This window comes from Helianthus annuus, chromosome 15 (genome assembly GCF_002127325.2).
Source record: "Helianthus annuus cultivar XRQ/B chromosome 15, HanXRQr2.0-SUNRISE, whole genome shotgun sequence".
Taxonomy (NCBI): domain Eukaryota; kingdom Viridiplantae; phylum Streptophyta; class Magnoliopsida; order Asterales; family Asteraceae; genus Helianthus; species Helianthus annuus.
The window spans coordinates 25789597-25809168 of NC_035447.2; the positions used below are offsets into that span (position 1 = coordinate 25789597).

The 19572-nt window shown below is 35.9% G+C and overlaps 1 protein-coding gene across 1 annotated transcript; it reads left to right on the top strand.

Moving 5' to 3' along the window:
* Positions 1-16252: 16252 nt before the first annotated feature.
* Positions 16253-19194, top strand: LOC110937471 (glycine-rich RNA-binding protein 4, mitochondrial). Its single transcript, XM_022179896.2, has 5 exons — positions 16253-16358; positions 18010-18157; positions 18255-18323; positions 18413-18519; positions 18656-19194. The coding sequence occupies exons 2-5, from the start codon at positions 18022-18024 to the stop codon at positions 19022-19024; spliced, it is 681 nt and encodes a 226-aa protein (XP_022035588.1). The 5' UTR covers positions 16253-16358; positions 18010-18021; the 3' UTR covers positions 19025-19194.
* Positions 19195-19572: the final 378 nt, after the last annotated feature.

Here is a 19572-nt window from a genome sequence, read left to right on the forward strand (position 1 = left end):
ACTAATATAAACCAAGGCTAAAGGGATACCCATGGCGTAAGCCAAAATGGGCCAAATAAGTAAGAAAAGCGAACTAATGAAAGAAAAATCTGAAATAGGTCGGATGGGAAAATTGGTAATTAAAAATCATGTTTTGATACATATGAAAATGTTTGGACATATAGGTCAAACGGGTCGACTGGTGGTGATAAAACCATTTGACAATATCTACTAATGTGGTTGTCAAGTTTTATGATAACTGCGTCGCCATAGATAAAGTGATAATTAACGCAAGGTGTTAAAACGGGTCAATATGTTGACCCGAGTCAGGTACGTATAAATATGATTGTAGTTAAACGTACAATTTCGGTTAAAGAAGTAGCCAAAATCCTTCGTCGTAAAACGAGGGATTAAAAATGACCATAAAGCCCTTAATGGGTAAACCGGGTAAACAACCTCTAAGGGTTGTTTAGAAACTTATATTATGATTTTGTAACCTTTAGATGCGTATAAGATTTGAAGGCATAAACTTTTAAGGGTTGAATGCCTTAAATGCGTCTTGCCGTAGAATGGCATATCCGAGGGATAAAAACTCGGAATAAATAGTCTATTACTTTAAATCCACCACAATCATAGTTGTGGTGGAAGACCAATCAATATAAATGGTTGAAATTATAAGGCATACGAGAAATGGGCGTGGTTTATGCTTAAAAGGACATAAATACCCTTAATGGGTCAAAGTAAGATTATAAGTAAAATGGGTAAATAATGCGTAGAAACCCGTGACTGGAACCTAACATGATAGACAATGTTGGAGATAAAGGGTTCGTGAAAAATGGGGGGTCAAACAAACATGTTTGTTTGATAAACACATAGACGGGTCAAAATTTAGTAAAAAGATAATAAGTCGAAGGCTTAAAAATCTCTAATTTATTTAATCCGAATGTCAGATTTTAACTCCATGTGATGGAGAATTAAATTACGACCACATAGGAAAAAGAATCGTGTAAATCGGATCAATAACGAAAGGGTTATGCTCGTTTTCGTAAAATCAAGTTTGGCTGGGAATATGCAGCAACTGATGCAAACATTCTGCAAAATGAAGCCGTGGCGTCGCGCCACGGCCAGAAGGGTTTGCCGTGGCGCGCGGCGACGGAGTAAATTCTTGAAATTCTTGTTTATTTTGTTTATTTTGATTATTTGACCCAATTACCTTGTTGTACTTGTTATTTAACTATCAAAACTGACTTCTAAGTTGGTTTTGATCATAGGTGAATGTCGAGAGTCCCGGATGAAGATCAAGCGACGAGCATGAACCGAACACACGTTAAATGAAGCTTCCGCGTCAAATCTTGATTTGTTTTGTTATAAGTGAATTATGTAAACACTTATAAATATGTTTTTGAAATGTTGTAAACATATGGGAATGTTAGTATGACAAGTTTTCGTAAAGTCACATTTTAGCATTAAAATGTGCATTTTATTATTAAAATCTTGATTAATTGAGACAGGCGTTACAAGTTGGTAATCAGAGCTCATGGTTAAAGAATAAAGTGTGTTCGGTTCGAGGCTTGATCGCAAATCCAGTAAGTACATGTATATCAATGGTTTAGTATGATTAAAGTGTTGAGAACAACACATATGGTTATCGTGTAATACACATTACACCAATAAAAACGATATACAGTAGATATAGTCAACGAAATTACACGCGTTGATGCGTATAGTAGAAAAGCCTTGTATTATAATACGGGCATCCATTAATGTCGAAATTACTAACTGTTGTAAATGTTTTAGTTGAAGGACACTCGCATATGAAGATAGCGAGAGTTTAACAAGTCGCGGATTTGACAGAGGAACGGTCCAAAGAGTATGCTCATCAAGGACCTAAACCGCGTAGCGATCGCGAACTAGGCTAATGGCAAGAGAAGCCCGTTAGGGCAAGCATTACCAGGTGCACATTTTAAATTTAATTGCACAAATAGTAATATGCAACAAATACGTAAAGATTAAAAGTTGCATATGTAGATTAAAAACTTGGAAAAAACCCAAATAGAAAATCTATCCGGGATATTGTTTCCAAGAGAAACAAATAGAGGCATTACTTACATGGGGTGTAATGTGAAAATTATAAAAAGGTCATGTATACCAGGTATTGATCGCTTACTCTGGCCAAGTAAGTGGTGAGCACGTGGTACCATGAACTTTTTTATGATGGACATGCTTACATCCGATGTAGTAAGGACGGGGTGAGTGGGACAAATTAAAAAGTACCCAAATGAATCAAATGAGCAAAATATTTGATAATAATGTAAACACACAGCCGGGTGACGGAAGCGTATTACATTAGGATAATGAGCCCGAGTGAAGGGACAAAGATTAATATAAAATGATTAAGATATCATTGGGAGGGGGTGTACTTACACTCGAACTCGGAGAATGCAAATATGTAAAATGATTAAGATATGCATTGGGAGGGGGTGTACTTACACTCAAACCCGGAGAATGCAAATATGTCTCTTAACAAGCCGTTTTTGTAAAACGTCAAACTTGAGGACAAAGTCAGAATATAAAAGTGAAGTGAAGTCTTAATGCATACCGGAAGGTAGGGGTGAGCAAATTAACCACCATAACCGATAACCGAACCATAACCAACATAATCGAACCACTAATAACCGATAACCAATATAACCAATGGTTATGGTTATGAAACTTGGTATAACCGCTCAATCGGTTATGGTTATGGTTATGAAGCTTTGGTTAACCGAATATAACCGAAACCGAACCAAAGTTGTGATGTTAACTTTATATAATAGATTTGTGTTTTACAAAACCATATAGAGGGTTTTTACTAAGATAAAAGTATGTTAGTAACAAAATGATCTTGATATAGATGTCATTTATTTTGATAAAGAACTAAGGTGTTATGGCCATAATTGTTTTTGTTTGAGAATTACCTTATTAAAAAGAACTCTAAATAGGTAGTTTAACCAAAAAGTTTAGTCTTCGTTATCTTATAAAATAGGCTCAAGCTAAGTTCAAATCGTGCACAACCCTATTTATTTCAAACCTTGCTTGGTTACTTAACCGAAATTAACCAAAATCGAACCATCACCGACTTCATAACTGATTAACCATAACCGCAGTTTGGTTATGGTTATGGTTACCAAAACTCCGTAACCGAACTAGCGGTTATGGTTATGGATAATAGTAAAAACCGACCCAAACCGACCCATGCACACCCCTACCGGAAGGGTTGCAATAATAACGACTTCGGTAAAACACCCGGATGATGGGTAAGGATTTAAACACATGCGTAGAGAGAGAAACAGGAACTCGGATGGAAAGTTAAAAGATTCGGGTTTTGAGTCATGACTAAAAGACGACAAGATGATGTAAATAGAAATTTTGATAAATTATGTTAAACTATTTTAAAGTTGAATGGGTCGAACAAAGAATGAAGTTTGAAATCCATAAATGATAAAATTTCACATGAATAAGTCAAACGGGTTGAATATAATATAATGCCGGATGGCATGACTAAGCGCAAGCGGGATAACGGTAGCGTTAAAAGCAAAAGAATAATGAGCCCGGTAATGGGACATAATCAAATACGAATATATGTAAACTGGATAATGGTGAGCATAAGATGAACCGACACATAAATGACGTGAGAAGTTATAAAGTCGGAAAATTTGTCCGAAAGAAAACAAATGTAGCCTTAGACTACGGTCAAGGTCAAAGGAAATACCAATGCGAAAATAAATGATTTTGAACATAAAAAGGGTGCCTTAATGCCATATACATATATAAATGTATATACCTTTGAATAAAGACTTGAATAAAAGATGATCTACGGGATTATCATAACCTACGAGATTATAAATGAGGCTAACATCTACGGGACCAAAAAGACCTTCGGGTCCCAAATAGAAAGAAACGAAGTGTTGGGGTCTCATCTTAATAAGGTAAAAAGGTGAAAATATAAAGAAATAGCCTACGAGGCTAAGCGAAAGAACCTACGGGTCAATAGTATAAAACAAGGAAACTGGTTGTAACTTCCCGCGTAAAATAATAACGGGAGATAAAGTTCGTATAAAAGCGATGGGTTTCGCTAAGTTAACTAAATGGGTTAAAAGCAAAGAGATTGTGAAAGGTCTGGTTGACAAAAGTGAAGAATTTCACTAAAACATTCAAACGGACAAAAATGACAAAAGAATTCACAATTATTTAAATTGTGTTACGTCACAAAAGTGGATGAAGTCATTACCGAAATGACAACGGAAGGGGATAAATCCTTGGAATTGACATGAGTTCAAGCGAAGAGCGTTAAACTAAAATTCAGTATTAGTGAGAAGCAACGCTTTAACAAATACGAATATCATGAAACGAATTCGGAAAATGATTAATATCAAGGAATATGGATCTTGGCACCGGTAGGTGCAAAGCGATACATTCGAAGGAAAGATTTCCGATAATAGAAGTCGACATAAACTTAAACAAAACGTGATGTAATCACAGTCACAAAAAGTGATATAGAATACAATCAAGTCGTAACGTCAGTTACGAGATATGAAAATCAGAAAACACGTAAAAGGCCGGGTTGGCAATAAGATATACCCTAATGACGGGGAATAAAGTGACGTCGACTAATCAGTCTGGCCGGTAAAACCTTTCAAAGTCGGAGTAATGTTACGACTTATATAAAGCGCCTGTTGAAATAAGATTAGCTTGAAGTAAACATGATGAAAATAAATACAACCGACCGATCAGATGACAACTCGGTCAAATAAATGACCAGAATAAGAAATACAAAATGAAAGTATCGACCTATGAGGCCATACATATAAAAGGCGTATACGCTTTGAAACCAAAAGAACATTACCATACTTCCCTGATAAGAGTATTATGTGTGCGAGCAATGCTCAAGTGATCACCGAAACTAAGGTTCGGATGATTTAAACTAATAAAGTACGTGAGAAAGGTTTCGGGGACGAAACCTCTTTAAGGGGGTAGACTTGTAACACCCCGAAAATGGGTTTGGTAATCAAACCACATTAACACTAAAAGACGGGTAAAGTACCGTTAGTGGTAAAATTTACCCGGTAAATATTAGGATTTAAATAATTAAACCTAATATTAAATAAAGGTTATACGAAGACTTTTGAGAAAATAAATTTATGAAAGGCCTGAGTTAACGGGACTTAAAAATAAAACGGGTTATAACTTCCCTGAACCCACCAAGTAACTAGGAATATCAACCTAGTTAAATATGTGCCTTAAAATAAAGAAGGAAACTTGGGTAATCACCCTTATTATAAAGTTACAAACTAGAGGGGCCAAAAGAGGAAGATTTAAAACTTGATTTTTATTTAATTAAAACTCTACACACACACTAGTGGGTGTGTGCATGAGATCGATCAGAAGAAGGAGCCAGGAGCTCAAACCCTAGCTCCTCTCAATTTCACCAAATTGAAGGGCAAAACTAGCTCAAGTCAAAGGCATGATCATGTATAAATGACCACCAAGTCGTGGGGATCACAAGGTATGTTGAATTTTATGATTTGGTGATACTTTGAGATTATGATGAACAATCATAATCGAAATTCTGGAATGAATGTTGATGTATATAAGTGTTATTGGGATGAAATCTTCGTTTAGAAACAAATCCTAGTTGAAAACTTGATGAATTGGTGCCAAAACTAGGGATTTGATAATTACCCTATTATGTGCTAGGTGGGTTTTATGATAATATGATGAACACTCGGATTAGAGTGTTAAATTGATGAATATTGATGTTATGATATAAGTTCTAGAAGTAGCTCATGAACGCTAGACATAGAGGGTTGATTTTGATGTAAATCTTGGTAAAAATAACTAGTTATGAACTAGTTAGTAAATATGTAAAATTATGCACATTAGGTGTTTGTTAAAATGCCTAAATGAGAACTAAAGTGTTGAAATTAGAGTGAAAACGCGTATTTGAATGACATGGCAATTATGCGTAATATGAAGTGCTAAGGGTTCTAAACATCATGTCGATTTAGACTTAATGTTGTAAACCATGTGATTGAAAATAGTTAACTTTGATAAACTAAGTTAACTAATCATGAAGTCGAATAGTAGCTTCGACATAGAAAATAAGTGAGGTGGAATAGTCGTGATTGTTAATGACTAATTTAACCGCCTTGTAAATGATTGACAATAGTTTGACGCTTAAACGAGCTAGGTGGAGGCTTGGAAAAGAAGCGGTCAAATAAATCAAGTACGAGAAGGGAAGCATAAACCGGATCCGTGGTAAGTGAAACTTACACCCTTTTGTAGAATATTTACTTATTTTATAAGTATAAATACGATAAAGATAATATTGAGAATATCGATTCCGACGCAATTGATACGGGTCAGAACAAATATAAATATTTGAGAACCATGGGTTACGGTAAAAAGGGCGAAAAGGTAAATTGGTCAGGTAATGACTAAGAAATTATGGATTTTCAATTAATTTTGAGAAAAAGGGTAAAAGTGGAAATTTGGTCGAGTGTCGACTAATGTAAACCAAGGCTAAAGGGATACCCATGGCGTAAGCCAAAATGGGCTAAATAAGTAAGAAAAGCGAACTAATGAAAGAAAAATCTGAAATGGGTCAGATGGGCAAATTGGTAATTAAAAATCATGTTTTGATACATATGAAAATGTTTGGTCATATAGGCCAAACGGGTCGAATGGTGGTGATAACACCATTTGACAGTATCTACTAATGTGGTTGTCAAGTTTATGTTAACAGGAGCAATCGGCAATTCGGATAATTGCGTCGCCATAGATTAAGTTATAATTAACGCAAGGTATTAAAACGGGTCAATATGTTGACCCGAGTCAGGTACGTATAAATATGATTGTAGTTAAACGTACAATTTCGGTTAAACAAGTAGCCAAAATCCTTCGTCGTAAAACGAGGGATTAAAAATGACCATAAAGCCCTTAATGGGTAAACCGGGTAAACAACCCTTAGAGGTTGTTTAGAAACTTATATTATGATTTTGTAACCTTTAGATGCGTATAAGATTTGAAGGAATAAACTTTTAAGGGTTGAATGCCTTAAATGCGTCTTGTCGTAGAATGGCATATCCGAGGGATAAAAACTCGGAATAAATAATTTATTACTTTAAATCCACCACAATCATAGTTGTGATGGAAGACCAATCAAAATGAATGGTTGAAATTATGAGGCATACGAGAAATGGGCGTGATTTATGCTTAAAAGGACATAAATACCCTTAATGGGTCAAAGTAAGATTATAAGTAAAATGGGTAGATAATGCGTAGGAACCCGTGACTGGAACCTAATATGATAGACAATGTTGGAGATAAAGGGTTCGTGAAAAATGGGGGTCAAACAAACATGTTTGTTTGATAAACACATAGACGGGTCAAAATTTAGTAAAAAGATAATAAGTCGAAGGCTTAAAAAACTCTAATTTATTTAATCCGGATGTCGGATTTTAACTCCATGTGATGGAGAATTAAATTACGATCACGTAGGAAAAAGAATCGTGTAAATCGGATCAATAACGAAAGAGTTATGCTCGTTTTCGTAAAATCAAGCTTGGCTGGGAATATGCAGCAACTGATGCAAACATTCTGTCAAAATGAAGTCGTGGCGTGGCGCCACGGCCAGAAGAGTTTGCCGTGGCGCGCGGCGACGGAGTAAATTCTTATTTATTTTGATCATTTGACCCAATTACCTTGTTGTACTTGTTATTTAACTATCAAAACTGACTTCTAAGTTGGTTTTGATCATAGGTGAATGTCGAGAGTCCCGGATGAAGATCAAGCGACGAGCAAGAACCGAACACACGTTAAATGAAGCTTCTGCGTCAAATCTTGATTTGTTTTGTTATAAGTGAATTATGTAAACACTTATAAATATGTTTTTTGAAATGTTGTAGACATATGGGAATGTTAGTATGACAAGTTTTTGTAAAGTCACATTTTAGCATTAAAATGTGTATTTTATTAAAATCTTGATTAATTGAGACGGGCGTTACAACTTATTTAAGTTCATGCACGTTTATTAAATAACCTCTAATTTAGACTCGACGAGTTTGAGCTTTGACGACGGGCCTTGTTGGTAGCCCAACATAACCCGTCTTGGGCTTCTGTCATTTGGGCCCGCTAATAAGCCCAATCCTCATGTTTGCTCTCAAAAGGCAATTGCAACGTAAAATGGGAGGGAGATTGAAAGGGATCTAAGGAACCACAGAACATAATAAATGCATGACTAATGGAGAAGATAAAGTCGCCGGAAAAGAGAAGTAGATCGAGCTGGCCACATTTAATGAGGCCTCTGATCATGCCGTTGGGACTCAGACACGTGTCTGAGTTCCCCAAAGATACCCAGAAACCGTTAGATCGTCCAGTTATGATTTCCAATAGAGATAAGTCACTCCCTTTATTTAAGGAAGGTAAAAACTCAACGAAACACACAGAAGATTCACTCTCACTAAATGCTCTGTGATCTTATTTATTCCGACAACCTCGGATAGTATTTGCTCACTTACATTTACTCATACACCCTAGAATTCACACCAAGGAGAATATTCCGACGACGATACTCGTCGGAATAGACTTCTCATTACCTCCGGCAAGCTTACTTATTCTCACGCCGGAGCTTGGTCACGGATTCCCCCCTCCCCCGGGGTCCTCTGTGACGAGGCTAACGGTTTTCTTTCTTGTAGGACGAGAGGACAGGAATCTCACAACGTCACGAGACTCTCTGACCGTCATCAGTGACTCGAGGACTCGACAAGCTTAGTTTGAGTTTGATTTTGATTTGATCTATTATCTGGTCAATCTCAAACGGTCACGAACAACTCTGCTTTCCTAAACATATTTAGAGCCATAGCCCACCATATTTTCAATACATACATTTTCAAGGGCGGTAATAGTGCTTTACATTTATTGGCTCAAATGGGCGGCCAAGATAATAGTGTCAGGCAGCTGCATGGCACTCCCCTATTGACCCAACAAATTTACGATTTTATCCCGCTTTAAAATTTAAAATTACGATTTTACCATCAGTTTAAAATTATGTGTTTACTCCCACTGAAAAATAAATTTACGCTTTGGCTCCAAGCAAAAAAATTCAAATTTTCTCTCGATTCAAAATTACGATTTTGCCCCGTTTAAGTTTACAGTTTTCCCATTAGTTTTTTCTCTTTAAAATTACGATTTTACCGTCAGTTCAAACTTATGTTCTTACCCTCACTTAAAAATACATTTACGCTTTTGCTCTAAGCTAAAAATTTCAATTTTGCCCTCAGTTCAAAATTACGATTTTACTCCGTTTAAAGTTACAGTTTTGCCATTAGTTTTTTCTCATAGCCAAGTTACGATTTTGCTCTCAACTTAAATTTATATTTTCTTCATCATTTTTGTTTGTTTTCCTAGTTAAATTACAATTTTGCCCCTAGTGTAAAAATACAGTCATGCCGGCAGCTGCCTGACACTCCCTCATTGGACCATTTAATTTACGATTTTATCCCTGAAATAAAATTTACGATTTCGCCCGCAGTTCAATATAACGTTTTCCCTACCGTTTTAGTTTTTTTTAGCAAAACTATAAAAAAAATTGTTTTAATTGTTTGACTCGATTTAATTTTTTTTTTGTGTGTAGGAGCTGCCTGACACTCGCTCATTAGTCCTGAAAAATTACAGTTTTGCCCTGAGCCCAAAATTACGTTCTTATCATTGTTTTAGTTTTTTTTTTCTAGCAAAATTATAGTAATGTTTTTTTAATTGATTAAGAATTATTCGGTTATCGCCTCGTAATGCGGGCAAGACATCAACTAGTTGGCATATATTAAGCTTCACATCAAAATCAGTATGTATTCTACTTCGGCTAATATAAGGCATGAATCCATTGTTTTTGAACATTATTTAATTCAAATTTTCATTTCCATTTCCATTTCCATTTCCATTTCCAATTTCCATTTCCATTTCCATTTCCATTTCCAATATTAACAAAAACAAGTGCGGCAATAGTAACTTGGTCTTATTGGTGAAAAATGGGCGGCCGGTGGGCCACCACTAAAATAAATTTATTTTTTTCTTTTTTATTTGAGAATAGTGTCAGCCAGATATCTGACACTCCTCAATTGATCCAAGCAATTTATGATTTTATTCCTAACGTAAAATTATGTTTTATCACTCAGTTTAAAATTATGCTTTTACCCTCAGTTGAAAATAAAATTATGCTTTTGTCACCAGTTGAAAATAAAATTATACTTTTTCCCCAGCTAAAAATTATGTTTTTGCCCCCAGTTAAAAATAAATTTATGTTTTTGTCCCCAGCTAAATATTACGATTTTGTCCTCGAGATTCAAAAATACGATTTTATCTCCAGTTAAAATTACAATTTTGCTCTCAATTCAAAATAAAATTATATTTTTGCCCTTAGTTAAAAATTACTATTTTGCCCTCGGTTCACAGTTATAATTTTGCCCCCAATTTAAAATAAAAATATGGTTTTGCCCCTAGCTTAAAATTATAATTTTACCCTTAGTTAAAAAAATATGTTCTTGCTCCTGTTTCAATTATTATGATTTCACCCTTATTTTAAAATTACGTTTTTGCCCATTATTAAAATAAAATTATGCTTTCGCACCAAACTCAAAATTACGATTTGCCCTCAGTTCAAAATTTTGATTTTGTCCCAGTTTAAAATTACGAATTACGGTTTTTGCCCCCGCTTAAATGCACGATTTTACCCTTAGTTCAAATTTATATTACGATTTTACCCCAGCCTCAAAAATACGACTTGGCCACTGCGCAAACTTACGAATTTGCCCTTGCTTCAAATTTACAGTATTCCATCACTTTAGCTTTAGCCAAATTACGATTTTGCCCCAGTCCCAAAATACAATTTTTCCCTCAGTTCAAAACTACAGTATTGTCATCGTTTTAGTTTTTTTAGCAAAACTATAAAAGTGTTTTGTTTTAATTGGTTGACTCCGAAGTTTTATTTTTTTTTCGGCAAGGAGCTGCCTAACACTCGCTCATTAGTCCTGACAAATTACAGTTTTGCCATGAGTTTAAATTTACAGTTTTGTCATCGTTTTAGTTTTCCTTTTTCAACTATAGTACTGTTTCTTTAATTGGTAGAGAATTATTTGGCCATCACCCCGCAACACGGACGGAGCATAACCAGTTCAAATATAAATTTCACATGCGTGAACAGAATTTTTCCAACGTTGAAAGAAAACACTATAGTCAAAGTTTGCAAATGGACCAAAAGTATACCATCTTGGAATTCCTTGATCACCAATTATCTCTTGTTAAACTAAGAGTATCATTTACTATTATTAGAGTAAATTATGAAAATAAATGGTTCTTGTGCTAAATCAAAATTTCATATTATTCACTCGTCACCATTTTACTCCTGGAATGAATAGACGTTTGTTACTCTATAAACAAGGCATTGTATGGTATTTTAAAAAGATAATCATGAAAAGGAAACGAAATAATTTTTTTAAACAGAAAGCTTAAAATCGTATATATATAAATTTCTCTAAAAGTAATATAGATAACACTTGTCAAATGAGTTGTAGCTCAACTGACATTAGAGAGGAAGTGCAGATTCGCGATTGAAGGCCACATGTCATAAGTTTGAATCCAATCACAACCGGGTTATACTGTAGTGAGCCTTCGGCATGAAGGTTTTTCCCCAAACTAAAGATGGTTGGCTTGTCTTACTCAACGCTGTCTGTAATTGAGGACGTACGAGATCGTCTTTTACTATTGAGTTATCTTGGGTAGCCAACTTTTTATTCTTTAGCTGTTCAAAAAATATGCATAATAGCTATATTAAAAATAAATAACAATTGTAAAAAACGAGAGAGAGAGAGAGGATGATGTGATACTTGAGATGGATATCAAAGGGCAGGGATGACATTTAAATGCTCAAAGATAGTTGAGGGCAATGGTGGGGATAAACTATTAAATTAGCCATCATGAATTAGACGACTCATCAAGTCAATGCCACGATGCTCACATTTTATCATATGATTTTTAAGACGTAGATAAGGGTGATCACATCTGTCCACCACATGTTAGTATTGTTTCCATTAAGAAAATGATATTTGACTTGTTAAGTGAGTAGATATGTGCTAAAAAAGTGCAAGTATACAAATGTTTTATAAAACCTTTAATCAACAACAAAGTGTTAAAATAAAGAACCCAAGTTCATTAAAAATTCGGATCTATAAACAAAATTAAGAAACTGGTCACCTTTATATTCAAAAGTTTACAAATAACAATTTAGGGGCTATTTGTTTAGCTCTTAATGCCGCTCTTAATGATTCAGACTTTTCTTACTGGTTCAGCACTCAATGGTTCAGACTGTTTGTTTCACAAACAAATGTATGAATGATTCAGACATTTGCCTCTGAATTAGGGCTGTAAACGAACCGAACGTTCAGCGAACAGTTCGTGAACCGTTCGGCGGGAAGTTCGTTTATGTTCGTTCGTTTAATAAACGAACGAACATGAACAAGAAATTTCGTTCGATTAGTTAAATGAACGAACATGAACAGAGGTCTCGTTCGTTCGATTGTGTTCGTGAACGTTCGGTAAGGTGTTCGTGAACGTGTTTGTGAACATTCGTTGATTTGCGTTCTTTTATGTTCGTATATTTGTGTTTTAATTGAAGATCTTTGTACTTTCTTATATTTTATTTATACTTTTTATATTATTAAACTTTTATTTATTTTATTACCCAAACAATGAAACTAGGAAACTCATTTTTACCTTGTTTATGCACATTTTCCTTTCATTTCTCATTATTTACATCGGCGAATACGATCGACCTCCGTTCCACAATAAGGGATTCAAGTTCGAGTGCTATTCTCTGGGCCATCTATCTTTATCCTTCGCCGCGTTCGCCAAATTTATTTGTGTTCGTTTGTGTTCGTGAACCGTTCGCGAACACGCTCATTTCCTTAATGAACGAACACGAACATAAAATCCCGTTCGGTAAGTGTTCATGAACCGTTCGGGAACACATTTATTTCCTTAACGAACGAACACGAACAAGGCCTTGTTCGTGTCCGTTCGGTTCGTTTACAGCCCTACTCTGAATGGTTAAACATTATACTGAGTCTGAATGGTTAAGACCTGTAATCTAAATTGGTCATATATTTGTCTCTGAACGGTTAAACATTATACTGGCTCTTAATAGTTCAGACATCTTACTGGTTCAATACTGAATGATTTAGACCTCTTACTGAGCAGTTAACCATTCAGAAGTTACCAAACAGGCCCTTTAGTCCTTAATGTTACTTGTCAGTTAGGGTTACCAATTACAATTATACTCCTAATCATGTGGTTAAGAAATAACCAACAATTCTTCGTAATTGACCAGACATACAAGACCATCTAAACTGTTAAAAGATCAAGGGTACTCTTGAATTGATACATTTTATTTCTAGATATTTAATATTTTATAAAATTATTATTTATAGAAAGAGTAAATTGTCAAAATTGTCATGAGATTTGGGCATATTTGCCATTTTCATCCAAAACAACTTTTTTGTACCATATAGTTCTTTACTTTTGGGATTTTTTGCCATTTTCATCCAAACGTCTAATTTGCTATATTTTTTCTATCAAACATTTAGATGAAAATGACAAAAAAAATCCCAAATCTCAAAGACGATTTTGGTAAAAAAGTCAGACGTTTAGATGAAAATAATAAAAAATCCCAAAAGTAAAGAATTATACAGTACAAAAAAGTTGTTTTGAATAAAAATGACAAAATTTCCAAAACTCAGGGACGATTTTGGCAATTTACTTTATTAAAAATATATAGTCCAAAAAAATTATTTTGAATGAAAATGATAAAATTTCCAAAAGTCAGTGGATGATTTTGGCAATTTAGGGCATGTCTGGCTAAGCTTTTCAAAGTAACTTATCGATTTATTGGCTTAATCAAAAAGCCAATAAGTCATTTTAGTGTTTGGCAAATTGAAAAGTGCTTTTGAAAATGGCTTTTTGAGATGAATGAAAAGGAGTTTTTAAGAAGTCACAATATTGTGACTTCTTGGCCAGCTTATAACTTTTCAAGCTTCAAATTACCAATATACCCCTTATTTACCCTCTTATATCATATTGACTTATGAAAGAATGCCCATTTTAGTCATTTTACATCAATAAGCTAAGCCAAACACTTTTTAAAAAACAACTTATTGACTTATTGGCTTTTCCCACCCAATAAGCTAATTCAAACACTTTTTTTTAAAACTCTTTTTCAAAAAATCCTTTCCCAAAAGTCCTTTTCCCAAAAGTCCTTTTTAGGCCGTGAGGTATGGGGCGGGGGTTTGGGCGTGGGTTGGGGGAAAACGCCCAAGGCACCACCCCGGGTGGGCTTGGGTTTGGGGCGTGGCCCTTGGGGCTTGGGTTTCAAGCCGGGCGTGGGGCGGGGGAGCAATGTGACATGGCGGTTGCTGAGTGGCCCATTCAAAGTAGTCGTTGGCTAGCCGTTGGGCTAGCCGTTGGGGGCTAGTTTAAAAAAAAAATCTTTTTTCCTTTATATATACTTACAACATTTTACATTTTTCTCACACAATATCAAACACATAAAACACAATATTACCATGAGTTCTTCAAGTTATAGTGAATCGTCATCATCATCTGACGATGGTGCGGAAATATTTTTACAAACGATCGCGGCGGTGGTGAAAGCTATCGTGGAAGACGAAGACGATGAGGAAGAGACTCAACAACCTAAACGGAGGAGGAGGTACATCGCTCGTGAGCGGCACACCGCTAACGATTTGTTGGTAAGCGATTACTTCTCAGCGGAACCTAAGTATGATGAAAAAATGTTTAGGCGTCGTTTTCGTATGAGTAGAAACTTATTTTTAAGAATATCTAGAGATCTTGAGGAGAAATATGATTATTTCCAACAAAAACCCGATGTAACCGGGCAATTAGGATTTAGTACGTGGCAAAAGGTCACGGACGCACTTAGGCAGTTAGCGTACGGCAATAGTTCGGACATTATGGATGACTATTTAAAAATGTCTGCACGTGTAGCTAGAGAAACTCTTCACAACTTTTGTTCGTGTATTCTAGAACTTTATACGAAAAGATATTTGAGAAAGCCCTCCTTCAGTGACATGCAACTAATATTGGATCATCACGCTGATTATCATGGGCTACCCGGGATGCTAGGTAGTTTAGATTGTATGAAATGGCCCTGGGAACTTTGTCCTACCCAATGGAAAGACGCTCACACTAGTGGATTTCACGGGGTGCCAGCCATCATGCTTGAAGCGGTTGCGTCCCAAGATCTTTGGATATGGCATGCGTTCTTCGGTATGTCAGGTTCACATAATGATATTACCATCATAAACCACTCGCATCTTTTCAATGATCGGGTAAATGGTATAGGACCCAAAGGAACTTTCTTTGTAAACGGGATTGAGTACATGTACGGGTACTACCTAGTTGATGGGATTTACCCAGAGTGGGGGGTTTTCATAAAATCGTTCACAAGACACGGTACCTCAGATCCAAAGAGATTAAAGTTTAACAGGGTCCAGATGGCTGCACGTAAAGACGTCGAGCGAGCATTCGGTGTTTTGAAGAAAAGGTGGCGAATATTGGCAATGCCTTGTCGACTATGGGACAAGGATCAGATTGGAAACGTGATGTACACATGTATCATTTTTCACAACATGATTTTGGAGGATGAAGGTAGAGCGGTCGTTACCTACTACGATGACGATGACCCCCAACCAGGTAACGTAACAGGCGAAGATAAAGCGGCAAATGAATTTTTAATAAAGTCAAGGGATATACATCAGAACCTTCGAGCTGATTTGGTGGAACATGTTTCAACGATTCCTGGGTTCGAAACCGACGAAGACGACGAAGAATGACTGTTTTTTATTTTGATAATTATTATGTATGTTTATGTATTTTTTTTAAAAAAATATGTATGCTTATTTTTTATGTAGTTATTTTTTTATGTTTATGTACTTTTTTTTAATATTGTTGATGTGGCTATGCCACTCGCCCAGCCACGCCCAACCCAAGCCCCAACCATACCCCTTGAAAACTTGGCTTTGGGTTGGAAATATTCAAGATCCATGTGTCACCAAATGCCCAACCCAAGCCCTAACCCAAACCCTACCATACCCCATGGTCTTAACTCTAATAAGCTTAGTCAAACATGCCCTTACCCTATTAAAAATATCGATATTTGTATTTACATACCACGTGCATCACACGTGCGACAGTCTCTCAACTTCTCGAATTCCATATAATTACAGTGTGGACACTCAAAAGAAGCAAAGACCCCCACACACACCGCTTCCAAGGTTCGTCACCATAAACCCTAAATATCATTGCTTCCATATATGCATTACATTATTAATTTCGTTCAATTAGGGTTTAGTATTATGACAATAGAATCATTCTTTTAATATATCTGTGTATGAAATTCAGTTTGAAAATTTGTTTGCTTAAAATCGTCCTAAGGATGTTGATTGTGCGTAGAGGTTGTTTATGCGTGTTTTCGGTTATTCGCTGCTAACAGTGTGCTGCTAGCTAGGGTTTAGTAATTAGTACTGTTGATTGGATTTTGCAAATCTGTTTTGTGTTGTTGACAATGCTGATTCCGCTTAAATTTGTCGAAAAATCGTTCACGAACGTAAATGAAAGAACGAACGAGAGACATGTGTTGTTGTTCGTTAGTTTGACTATATGAATAAAAATAATTAAAATGCTCGTTTGTTTATTTCCGCTGAACTGTTCAGGAATTGTTCGCTGAATGGTCGGTTTGTTGGCCTGGTTTGTACCTCTCTTGTTTCTGCGAAACAGTTTGATCAGAGAGTTTATTTTCATTGAGATTATTAGAACATTATCAATAGGAGGCTCCAAAAGCGTTCCACGTAATCGCCCAAAAACGCACATCTTCTCACTCACAAAACCCGTTTTTTGGTAACATGCCCTTTCTCCTGCACAAACAAACGTACCCTGTTTTTAGAGAAAATTATGAAAATAGTCAATTTTATTAAGTATATTTATACCTCTATGGTCATTTTAGACAAGTTTTACATCGAAACAAACAAACGTACCCTATGTAATCCCACTCATAGCATAAGCAAGGGATAGAGAGGCTGCTCTCACAAATATGCTTACAAATTTGAGTGTCTACTTTATTTCTCACATTGTTAGATTACCTTTGCAAGTATAATATTTGAAACCTTTGCAAGTAGACACATGTCCTGTCTTTAGAGGTATAAACTTGTCTTACACTATGTAGTAAATATCCCGATATATATATCACCGATATATCAGTGATATATCGGTTATCGGTCCCCTGCCGAGATATCAGTGCAAAATATCGGTACTATTAATATCGGTGATATTGACCGATATTGGACCAATATTTGACCGATATATCATCGATTTTCCCAATATCAATACCTTTCTTCTTAGTTCTACCATTCGTTTTTCTTCTTATTGTTTGCAATTGGTGTTTTAAGTCTTAATTGTTAGTTGTTAGTGTTAAATGGTAGTGTTTTAAGTCTTAGTCCGTTGCTACTTGCTACAATTGTTAGTGTTTTGCATGTTGCAAAAGGTTAATTTGTTAATGGTTGGATAGTTTACTGAATTGTTAGTATTAAATTGCTATATACATATAAATTTAGCATGATATTAAAATTTACCGATATCCCACCGCGATAACCGGCTCTCAAATATCGGTCCTTGATCGACATCCGATATTTTACCGCATTAACTACTTAGGTCTTACATGGCTATATAGTTATAAATACACCAAAAATGGTGATTGAATTTTCTTGTTTTGCTATTCCATGTCACCATGTGTCCATGGTAACTGTTTGCTCTATGTTTTTGTAAAACGTTTACTATGTTAAGTCTATAAAGTATTGATGCGTAATCTGTAATCTTGTTGTCTGTAAACCATATTTTGATATTTACGTCGTTCTCTTCATTTCATTATAGGTCTCTATTAAAATGGCTTTTGTTAGTAAAGTTAGTAGTCTGCTTAAACAATCTGGAAGCAAACATGCTAGTATGGGATTGTCGTCTTCAAATTCACCGTTTTTTCAAGTTATCAGAAGCATGTCATCTGCTAAGCTTTTTGTTGGAGGTGAATTTTCCTGTTTTTTTTTTTATGTCATATTATGTACGGTGCATATATAATACCACACAATGCCAATAAAAAAAAAGAATTAATATTTTTGCAGGACTTTCATATGGAACTGATGAAATGGGATTAAGACAAGCTTTTCAGGAATATGGTGAAGTGATTGAAGGTATTTATATTTTTTTTATAAAGTTTCGAATGTTGAGTTTACTGGTTTCATTAGATTTAGACTCACTACAAGTGAACTGACTTTTGCAGCCAAAGTTATTACTGATCGGGATTCTGGTAGGTCTCGAGGATTCGGTTTTGTTAGTTATACATCAGCTGATGCAGCTAATACCGCTCTCCAGGACATGGACGGCAAGGTATTCTGCATCTTTAAGTTTTAGAAAATTTTCGGTACTTTAAACGCCAGTCTCAAATCGTTGGTGTTTTGAGTATGGAGTTATCACACGTTTATAATTTCTAGACAATGATTTTCTTGACGGCAACGACTTTCAGGACCTCCATGGTCGAAGGATTAGAGTCAGCTTTGCACAAGAAAGACCACGCCCATCTTTTGGTGGCGGTGGCTATGGAGGCGCTGGTGGTTATAGTGGCGGTGGTGGTGGCGGCTACGGAGGAGCTGGTGGATATAGTGGTGGTGGTTATGGTGACAGAAGCAACAATCTAGGTGGGTATGGCGGCAGGAACCAGAATGCTGGTGGTGGTGACGATCTCTTCAGCGGTGGTGTAGGTGGTGGGAGTGGGGTCTCACCTGGTGGTGGTAATGAAGACGAAGTTGTTGGCAATTTGAGCGATGGTTCAGGAGAAAATGATGGCGGGGATGATTCTGAGGGTAATGATTATGCGAACACTTCCAACAAGTAGCCGTTGGACTATGACAGTATGAGCATCTGCTGCTGCTGAATAAACTAGCCTTTGTCAATATGTTGTGGCTGAGCCATTAGTTTTGTTTTCTTGTTTGTCTACATTAACTTTAATGTTTGGTTTTGTTTGAAACTAGAGTTGCCTTCAGCTTTATTATTATTTGTCTAATATTCTTTAAGGCCGTAATTATGTGTATATATTCACACACACATGTATATATGTTTGTGTGTGTATATACGTTGATATTTTTGTAACCATCCTCTATCTAAAACACTGCGGTATGGCAACATCCTCGTCGATGGCAGCTGTGTTTTTTTCCATCTTTCCTAGTTGATGTGAGTCGCCGTTCTCACAGCTGTGGGTAGGAGTACATATGGTTCTTTTTTGAACCGCATTCTATATGTCTTAGAGGCTGTTTGTTTAGCTTTTAATGAAGCTCTTAATGGTTTAGGACTCTTATTGGTTCAGCACTTAATGAATGGTTCAGACTGTTTGTTTCGGGAGTATATGTCTGAATTGTTCAGACATTTGCCTCTGAATGATTAAGC

Excerpts from the sequence above, each read along its gene's own strand:
- LOC110937471 (XM_022179896.2), top strand. The coding sequence starts at position 18,022 with ATGGCTTTTGTTAGTAAAGTTAGTAGTCTGCTTAAACAATCTGGAAGC. Across the intron at positions 18,158-18,254 it reads TGCTAAGCTTTTTGTTGGAG|GACTTTCATATGGAACTGAT; the intron begins GTGAATTTTCCT and ends ATATTTTTGCAG. Across the intron at positions 18,324-18,412 it reads ATATGGTGAAGTGATTGAAG|CCAAAGTTATTACTGATCGG; the intron begins GTATTTATATTT and ends TGACTTTTGCAG.